The sequence below is a fragment of the Neltuma alba genome, unplaced genomic scaffold (genome assembly GCF_004799145.2).
Source record: "Neltuma alba isolate B1F8T4 unplaced genomic scaffold, ASM479914v2 tig00012981_pilon, whole genome shotgun sequence".
Taxonomy (NCBI): domain Eukaryota; kingdom Viridiplantae; phylum Streptophyta; class Magnoliopsida; order Fabales; family Fabaceae; genus Neltuma; species Neltuma alba.
The window spans coordinates 173349-183422 of record NW_021637338.1 but is presented as its reverse complement, the minus strand read 5'-3'; the positions used below and the strand labels follow the sequence as shown (position 1 = coordinate 183422).

The window sequence follows — 10074 nt, the reverse complement described above, 5'->3', positions numbered from 1 at the left end:
TTTTTTTTTTTTAGCAAAATTCATTTTCTGCGGTTGAAAATGACATTATATTAAAAAAAAAACATTTACAACATGCATGCGCTCAAATAAAGGGCAGAAGATAATTACACCACTTGTTAAGAATGGCTTCTAATAATTTATTTTAAAAGCTTTACTAGGACAGAACAAGTATAGCGTTTATTAAACAGGATACATAGACCTGCACAATATTACAAGAAAATATATATATCAATTGCTCAGATGGTGGATAACATGGCATAATTTGTATGATCATCAAGAGATTACTACAGCAAGCACCCGCATGGGAAACCGAAAAACCAGAAACACAGTATTCTGCTGCAGATTTTCAAGGCAAGCCTACCAGAATTGGGAAGGCTTTGAACAAATTAATCAGATCCAGTGACAGCATAAATATACCCTACATGGACCTCAACACTGGCAGCCTGAAAAGAGACCTAGCTACAAAATTTACAGATCTCAATCAGATTGAAAAGAGCCGCCTGAATCTAACATCCTGGAATGGAATTGCACATAATGATTATTATTCACTACAGACACTAGGGGGGGAATTATTCTTGAAAAAATTGGAGATTGGTCTAATAATACAACACCAAGGGAATGTGAGAGGGTCAACCAAACTGACAACCTAACTATTGTCAACATCTTGTACTTTTAGACGGCATGTTTGTTCAAGCAGCATTTCATAGATTTCTTTTACTGTAGGTCGTTTGGCCGGATTTTCTTCCACACACCTATGAAACAAATCAACAAGGAATTTCATCAAGTCTGCCTCAGTATCTGATTTGTCTGGCTCATCACCGGATCGAATCATCGTGGGTTCATTCAGTGAACTCAGGGCCTCCAGTTCTTCTGTTAATTGTGGTGGTTTACCCATCTGAAAAGATAATGTGAAAAAAAAGTCATTCAAGAAAGAACTTGCTATCTGCTTTTCTAAGTATAAAAGAGGAAAACAAACCTGTAGAATGTCATGGAATTGTAAATCAGACAGCCCAGAAAATGGAACACGCAGCGTGAGAAGCTCCAGAAGTAAGCATCCAAATGACCAGATATCAACTTCCTGTTACAAGGAAAGAAGTATTACAACCCAATAAATGCTGCATCAGTTCATAGACGTTGAATAATTTTCAATGTGAAACTTAGGTTGACTATAATCATCATCAAAGAATAAAGCAACTACCAAACTATTATCAGATATAAAACATGTAACGAAATCAAGAATTCAATGCCCACAAACATCATATGCATTCAGAATTGATGCTAGCAAGGCATACATCAAAGAATAGATAAGAAAGGAATTGACTAGAACTTGAAATAGCTGGATATTCTTCTGTAAGAAGTAAAAATCATCCCCAGATAGTTGCACTCTAAATTGCTCATTTAAATGTCAACTGTAAACCTAGAGAGGCATTAGCTTAATATAGATCAATAATAAGCTCAGAGTATAGATGATCAAGTAAAGGATCTTACCAATCCATAAGTATTTTCTTTGTACATAGTCCGCATAACCTCTGGAGCCATCCATCGTGGCGTTCCAGTGCACACATAAGGAGGAGGCGCTCCCACATGAGCGATACAGCAGCTATGCAAAGGTGATCTTAGTGGCACTGCGCTGTCAAAATCACAAAGCTTCACAGTAGGGGTGCCATCATCTTTCTTTCTATCCAAAGCAATTAGAATGTTTTCACTTTTTACATCACGATGAATTATGTGCTTTGAGTGTAGCTCTGACAATGCACATGCAACATCTTTGGCGATATACAGAGCCAGCTCTACCGGAACATGCTTTTCACCAGCTTTTGATAACTCATCAAGATAGGTCTGATGGAATATGCAAGGAGAAAATAACTAAACCATTTTAAAAAAGCTGTCAACAATAACAAAAAAGGATTACAAGCAAGCTTACCTTCAAAGAGCCCCCTTCTATGTACTCCATAAAAATTGCAGACCTTAAAACACAATGCTCAGGATTACCATCTTCTAGAAGAGTCCACTTGTAAGATATTTGGTGTCCATACATTTCAACTATACAAGGGTGTTTCAAAGCACCTAAAATTCTCACTTCTCCCAAACAATTATATTCAAAGTTTTTTATTTTGTCTGGTGAACTCTCCTTCACTTCCAAAGTACGCACCTGAGACATCACAGAAAATACGTATTAAAGATATATGTTGTACAGAAGTAGTCGGAACATTTAAAAAAGAAAAACCCCTTCTTCCCATCTACTGCAAATCCAAACCACCCATTAACATTATGAGGTAAATTCACAGTGACGCATTACTTGAGAACATAACAATCTCTAGATAGATAATACAATTAAGCTAGAGTCCCAACAACACTTTAGGTAACACACCTTTGCTGCAGCCTCAATTGACCCAAATTTGCACCGAACTAACGTACTTGAAGATGCCTTCTCAAATTCGTCACATGTAGAGAGAGATGGAAATGAACAACCAGGACCAGGAGTTCCGTCAGATGAAATAGGAACTTTGGTTCGACTAAGAGGTATATACCTGGGAATTGGAATCATAAACAAGTCGTCAGATTACAAAGAACCTCTATAAATTTCAGAAATCTTAGAATTAAACACACTCCCAAGCAACACTTGCACAGGACAGCAACATTCATTCAGGAACTCAAAAGTAACATATCTATCTGATGATATAGGGCCACACTTTTTTTATGCATTAAATAAAACTATTCAGAGTTTGCTCCTACAAAGAAATAAAGGACTACTTGAGAATAGCGAAAGAAAGTTTGTCTCACTTCATCAGCACTGATTAATAATTTCAGAAAAATAAGTCCAGATTCTAGGATGCCAAAATGTCTAGTTACTACAGATATACTGTCAAACTTTCCTTTGCATTATCAAAAGCTATGCTTCAGCAACCAAATAAAAATAACTAACATTCACCATATATGTTTATCTCAATTCTTAACGAGAACAAAATGACATTTTACATGAAAAAGAATTGCTAATCAAGGTATGAAGTACAGACCTGCAAAAGAACTCAGGGTCTGCCTCTTCTCTTATATCATGCGGCCGGCATGCATCAACTATCATTCTAACCTGGGTATCACCTCTGTTAACTACGATGGTGTTCCAGGCATGTGGTGAAAAATCTAAGAAACCCCTGACAAGCTCACAGGGTACTGGAGGCTCCATGCGATCACATAAATACTGACAGAAATTGCATTAGGTCGTCATAGGTAAACAATAGTAATTACAGAAAATGATGTACATGCAATGTAGTAATATGATTAAAGCAACAATGGTTACCTTCAAAAGCAGAGCTCTATGTCTACACACACCAAACTGCACAGATCCAATGGGAACTATGATTGAATTTCGTCTCCTTTTTAAAGACTCAAGAGATTTTTCAGAGTTACTAGCAAGAGTAATGTCTTCACTGTTTACAACTGGTTTGGAGGAAGCACTAATACCATTGTTGCTTCCAGTTGAGCATGTACAGACAAAAGGCTTGTGATAGTTTGAACCAGACACTGCTTTTCGTGTCCTTTCTACAATAGCACTTCTATCACTGCCCCCAAAATGATCTGATACAAAGAGGGCAAGCAGCGAAGCAATCTGGAAGCTATCAAGAGCAACTTGATTCCCATGTTTGGTAAAATCATTCCACTGCTTCAAATGACGCACCAATGACTGAGCAGAGAGTGTTATGGCATCCAGATCTTCATCTCTTTCTCTGATAAAAGGGAGGAAAACATTAAGAAACAGCCCGACACAATTATTGTAACACTCTGCACCCAAGAAATTGTTCTGAATGCCCATGTCCAAGTAGATAGCACATACTTCATATAATAGTAGTAATAGTAGTATTAATTCTAATTATATCCAATCTACTCTAATTAAAAACACATGAATAGTAGTTTTACTATTTGTATATCCACATGACAACTTTTTTAATTGTGCGCTTTTCTGGTCAAGTATTTTCAAAACTGTAATTTTATCATTGAGCTCCATGCACTTTTCCTCTTTACAGTATTTTCATATTTCCTTTAAATTTTACCATCTCCATTTCAAATTGGGCCATATATATATATATATAAGAATCAATAATTACCGTGATATAATTGTATGTATGATTGAATTTTTTACTTAAAAAGGTACATAAATAATAATTCACTTGCATTTGCAGGGGTTGGCCACTAGTTATTTTACTAATAAATAGTAAAAAAAAAAACAATAAAAAACCTGTCCACTAAGATGACTTCACGAGAGGCAAGGCACTGATTTTGCTCATAACTCTCAAGGGGCATAAAAGGTCGATCACGTCCAGCATCATAAAAACCATCTGGCAGATGGTCTTCGGCACCACAAAATGATAATCTACTGTACTTGTAGGACAATGATGAGCTATCACCAATTGGTTTTCTAGACTTGCATGGTTTAGGATTATCAAGATCCCTTTCTGAATGTCTCTTTGATTTAGAAATATGCTTCAAAGATTCTGAACTTGATGCATTGTCCTGCCCACTAGGTCCATTCTCCAACGGGCATAAGGAAGCATTGTTTTCATCTTCGCTTCTACTGGAACAATCCTTAAATTGCTTTTCAATACCCACTTCATTGTTGTTAACATCATCAATTACACTGTCATTCCCAGCTTCTTCTGAGACCATCTTTTTAGCTTCATTGTCCAGACACACACTATCTGATGGATGAGCTTCACTGCAGTTTTCAACAGCAGGGCTGCCTTGGTTTTCTGATTCACAAATTCTATGCATGTCCTTGCCCAGTTGTGAATTATTTAAACCTTTCCACTTCCTGCTGTTGTTTAAGCACTCTTGGCGGGCTTTCTGCTGTAAGTAGTGCCGCCGCTTCCACTTTTTACCTGATTTCCGTGTTGCAAAACATCTACTAGACGAGGAGCTAGTTAATAGGCTTGATGAGCTATTACGAGATGCTGCAGAAAAGAACCATGTGAGTAAATTTGGCTCCACATATATGAACTCAAATGAAGACAAAGGTGATTCCAAAAACAAAGGATTATATTTGGCCTAACAAAAAAAAAGGGATAATCTGCAGTCCTCACCATGTGAAAGTAGTCCATCATTCTCCAGTGAACTCGTTTCATAGACATCCATTTCAACAGAAGAACTGCTAAAATCATCGCTGCATTCACCTCTGTCGTTTCCTTCCATATTACAATGAATCCATGAAGGTATTTGAAGCATGCTGCGCAGCTTATTGAACTTGAAAACAAAAATTCAAAAATGTTAAATTCACATAACCAGAAGCCCCCCCCCCCCAAAAAAAAAGAACAAGGACTCCACTTGCACACCAAACTTTTAACTTATGGTTACAAGCCTACACAAAAGAAGTATAGATAGTTATGTGCGTGAATGTGCACAAAAATCCCAGATTCATCATGTTTTGCTTCATAGGCAAGCTACGAACACAAAATCAATACCTTAGATGCACAGAGGCACCTTCATTCTGGTGTCCCCCCATGTCCAACGCTGTCAGATGCCACCACGTTAAACAATTTCACCAAATATTTAGGAAAGAAAAACAGACCAAATTATTGCATACAATATGCTAGAACACATACAGCTGAACACGTAAGCTAAGCTGACCGAGAAAAACAAATTAAAATACAATGTTACATTCAACACATTGATTTGAATAAATATATATTGCTGGCATTATAAGAGCTAGTTAAAGCATACAAGATACAAACATATTAAGTTATATGCTTATAACGTCATAAAGATAAATTCATAATATAAAAAGACTAAGAAAGTCAGATGAAAAGAAAAAGAAAAGCAATGGACAACATGTATGGGAAAAATATTCTCACTAACTAATGACCATGGTACTGTGATTTAAAAAAAAAAATATTATACTTAGGTACCTGAAGATTTAAATTCTGAAGTTTATGCATAGACCCAAGTTCAAGAGGTCCCAGTGAAGTCAACCTATTACTTGACAGGTCCAAGTTCTCCAGCCCGGACAAAGATGCCATAGTTGATGGTAGTTCCACCAACTTATTATTGGAAACTTTCAAAGATATCAAGCCATTCAAATAACTGATTTCGGAGGGCAGTGTCTTCATCTTATTGAATGAAAGATCAAGATACTCCAGTTTCTTTAAGAGGCCAATTTCAGGAGGGAGGTATCTACAGAAAAGCAGAAAGCATGACGATTTAGAACCAAAAAGAATGAGAAATATATAGTTCACTGAAAATGCTAATGATCCCACTAAACAGAAAAAAGCAATAAAATGTTACAATCTCAAAACACGAGGCTTGTGAAGCATGTTAAGGAGGTTGTTAATGATGTTGATACTATCAATCACCAAATTAAACGTCCAAAACAGAACCGCAACCAAGTGCCAAAATAATCTGTGATGGATATAGGGATTTTAGTGTATCCAGACACGTTCTTATTTGCTGGCAGAGTATGGAGTCCAATTTACTATCCATATCACGATGCCACTTTGAAAAGTTGACAAAATGAAAAATGCTCATGGGCAAACAATGCATCCACACAATTGCTTTTCAAAGTTAACCTCCTACTTGTTTGCCTAATCAATATCATAATAGAGAGCCATCTTCATTTTCTTCAACCCCCCTTCCTTAACCACGAGCAACACTCATAAACTATTCCAAGACAATGGACCATTTGAAATCATGATGCAGCAAATTTTTCATATACTACTCAAAAGAGTTGCAGCTAGAAAATCAAGGTTTTATCTGACCACAACAAAAAAAGGCCCACCAAATCAGTATTAATAATTTTATCTGACCACAACCAAAAAAGGCCCACCAAATCAGTATTAATAAGCAACTAACCACATGAATGAAAAACCTATTTAATCAGCATAAGTTACCCTACTCTGCAACATAACTATTATATCAATCAACACAACCCAAGTGTATATCTGAATTCAATTTAAAAATAGAATTGCCCAGAGCTTGAGTTATGAATTATTCATTCTTGGCTTGGAGTCTCAAAAAGCAAAACTCAAACTGTTGATATACATCAAATAAATAATTGAAATTAACCGGTTCCGACTCAGATGGCAGGATCAAGTGTTTACTCCCTAATAGAAAGAAAATATGCATCAAACTAGATAAATTAAACCATATCTCCACAAATGCAATCTAACTTTCAGCACAGATGCTTCAACTTGGCATAGTTATTCTCTATCATGTGAACCGTCACTCATCTAATGCCATTATCTCGGGAGGGAAAAAATTGGCCAGATGGAAGAAAAAAGGTTATGATGTGGAAAGTTTTGATTTTAACTAAAAAAATACCCAATGAGGACAGTTTAAACTCAAAGCAGGGAAAATTGGCAATCCAACTTCTTAAGCACCCCGCACATACATTAGCTGCCAGTGAAAGCCAAAATTACTATTAAACAAATAGCCACATTGAATTACCAACCTTATAGAAAAGTGGCAAATAGATAGCTTGGACAAGGACTTAAGACCAGCAATCTCTGTCAATATAGGGAAAGCAGAAGGCCGCGGAGGCACTTTGGACAACTCTAACTCCTTCAAACCCTTCAACTTATGCAATGGCAACCCACCAATTCCAGGAGAAGATATCTTCATCTGCAAACACTCCAAGCCCGTCAGGTTTCCAAACTCTGGGGCAAACAAATTAATCTCATTTCCGAAGAACTTCAATGTCTTCAACCGCGCAAGACCTCCCAAAGACTTGGGGATCAAATTGTAGACATTCTTATAAAAATACAAGCCCTCCACGGAGTCTTCTGCGTTCTCCAATACCGGGAACTCCACGGTTTTCCCGAACACATCGAGAACCGCATCACCATTATCAAGGCCACGGTCAATGCCTTCAACCACAGACGAACTGGAGGGTTTCTCTTCTTGGGTTTCCTCAGGAAGGTCGCAAGCCTCAGAGGCGGTCTCATCGGACTGAAGAAGCTTCATGTAGCTTGCAGAAATTGAAGTCGACCAGAAAAGAACGGAAAATGGTGAGTTTCACAGGAATGGGAAAAGATCAGGTGGTGTGAAGAAAGAAAGAATAGGTTCGGGAAGCAAGAAAATTTGAAAGCAAGAGGGAAAAAAGGAAAATTTTGACGAAAAATGAGGAATAATTGGGTTTGCTCTGCTATTGTAGGCAGAGAAACCCTAGAATCCAGACGCGGAAATTCCAGTGATTTGATCATTTATATCTTGGAACGAACCTACGGGGAGCGTTTTTGGTACTTACGGAGGCCGCTGAGAAAAGACGATAATAGCCCTCGTTCAGACCATTATCTGCTCATTTGGGGCAGCTAAGGTCAAGCAGAGGCTGCAGCGGCCGGGAGATAAAATTACAGAATTTCAAATCAGAAACCTTTACAAAAATATTTTGTTACTTACAAACTAAGCATACTGTTAAAATATAAGAAAAGACCCTAACTTGAAATTTAGAAATTTTCAGATTCTTTTTATGAAATATTTTCTTATGAAAAAAATTCTAACATATTTTATAAGAATTCAAAAAATCTTAAATTTTATTGATACTATCTCAAATTTAGTAATAATTTTTTGAATTTACTTGTATTTAATATTATTTCAATCTTATTTATAATTTATTTTTAATATATTTTTAAAAAATTAAAAAAATATTAAAAATCGTTAATTAAGAATAAAAATTTAATGAGTTTTCAACTTTAGCCTTGATGAATGTACATACATTAAAAATTAAATAACACACACCATATTTAACAATAGATAAAAGAAAAAACCAGTGATAAAAAATTAATGACATGTCTTATAAATAGAATTAAAAAATAAAAAAGTTATTCTTCTACCTTATAAATAGAATCAAATAACATATACTTTTTTAAAATACAATAAATAGAATAATAAATTAGCAATAATTTTCTGTTTCTATAACATATTTACAGTATTAGGGGAGGAAGATTTATACAAGACACCTTTTAAAAAAACAAATTGTACGTATTTGGAGTCAGCCCATCCCAGTTTGATTAATCAAAGTCCGTAATTTTAAATGCTGATGGTTTGATTTCAAAACTGGATTTCAAGTATTCCATGAAAAATTATAATTTGCAATAAAAATATAGGCCTGGAGAATGTTAAAAGGATTAACCTATAAATTTGTCTTGAAAATTTTTACTTATGAACAATAATGTTGCCTGAAAGTTTTTTTAATTAAAAATTGCACCAAAAATATTAAAATATAGCAATGTCGTTTCTTTTCATTAAAAATATCAATGATCAACATTAATTTCTTAATAGCTAACTTCAATTTTTTTTAGTAGAGGGCAATAATATTGCTGTATTTTGAAATTTTGAAGATAACATTAAACCTAAAAAAAAATTTCAGGATAAATTTACACCTTAATCCATATTAGAGTTTCAAAATTTTTGTGGCAAATTCACAAGCAAACTTCATGCTTTACCAAAGAAACCCAAACTAGAAAGCAGTCTTCCATATCATTAAGAGGAAGTAGTCTTCCATATCATAAGAGGAAGTAGTACAAGAGAGGTAGGCAAAGCAAAACATATATACAAATGATGCTTACTAATAGGGGACAGGCATGTTAGTCAATTAGCATGATAAAAAAGACAAATATGGATTGTAGAGAAACTTGAACTAATCTATCAGATTAAAGTTGTCATTAATGATGCTTGAGAGGAGTGCTTGTTGGAAAATTTTATTTCATAATTGGCAATCATATGACTCATTTGTCTGAATGGATTATGATGTTCCTAGTAACAAAAATTTCAATGTCACCCGAATCCAGTCTCCACACATCTTGTTTGTCAAAAGAGATTTGGCATTTTTACTTGTTCAGTTTTTTTTTTTTTAACCTAAATGCATTCAGTTACTTTCGAAGAAATTGAATTCGACAAATAAGGAATAAATCATATTAATATTTATTGATTCCCGGTTGCGGCTAACACATCGCTTTTTTCTGATATGACTATCTAATTGGATTATATTTGAGTTGTTGAGTTTAATTAGAAATAATTTTTTCAAAACCGTTTTTTTGCAGTCACACAAACTCAAACTCAAGAGCCTCTTTTTAAACCACAAGTCGTTCT

At 35.3% G+C, this 10074-nt stretch overlaps 1 protein-coding gene across 1 annotated transcript; it reads right to left on the bottom strand.

Moving 5' to 3' along the window:
* Positions 1-246: 246 nt before the first annotated feature.
* LOC114733195 (uncharacterized) lies at positions 247-8167 on the bottom strand. The gene is made up of 11 exons (XM_028920606.1): positions 7436-8167; positions 5898-6162; positions 5076-5235; positions 4235-4946; positions 3299-3725; positions 3018-3199; positions 2372-2531; positions 1925-2152; positions 1489-1839; positions 977-1078; positions 247-895 (listed from the first exon to the last, which is right to left on the bottom strand). The coding sequence occupies exons 1-11, from the start codon at positions 7945-7947 to the stop codon at positions 647-649; spliced, it is 3348 nt and encodes a 1115-aa protein (XP_028776439.1). The 5' UTR covers positions 7948-8167; the 3' UTR covers positions 247-646.
* Between the last annotated feature and the right edge of the window lie 1907 nt (positions 8168-10074).

Coding starts and splice junctions, on each gene's coding strand:
- LOC114733195 (XM_028920606.1), bottom strand. CDS start 7,947: ATGAAGCTTCTTCAGTCCGATGAGACCGCCTCTGAGGCTTGCGACCTT. Junction 6,163..7,435: donor ATTTGCCACTTTTCTATAAG/GTTGGTAATTCA, acceptor GCTTTTCTGTAG/ATACCTCCCTCCTGAAATTG. Junction 5,236..5,897: donor TTCAGAATTTAAATCTTCAG/GTACCTAAGTAT, acceptor TTTGTTTTCAAG/TTCAATAAGCTGCGCAGCAT.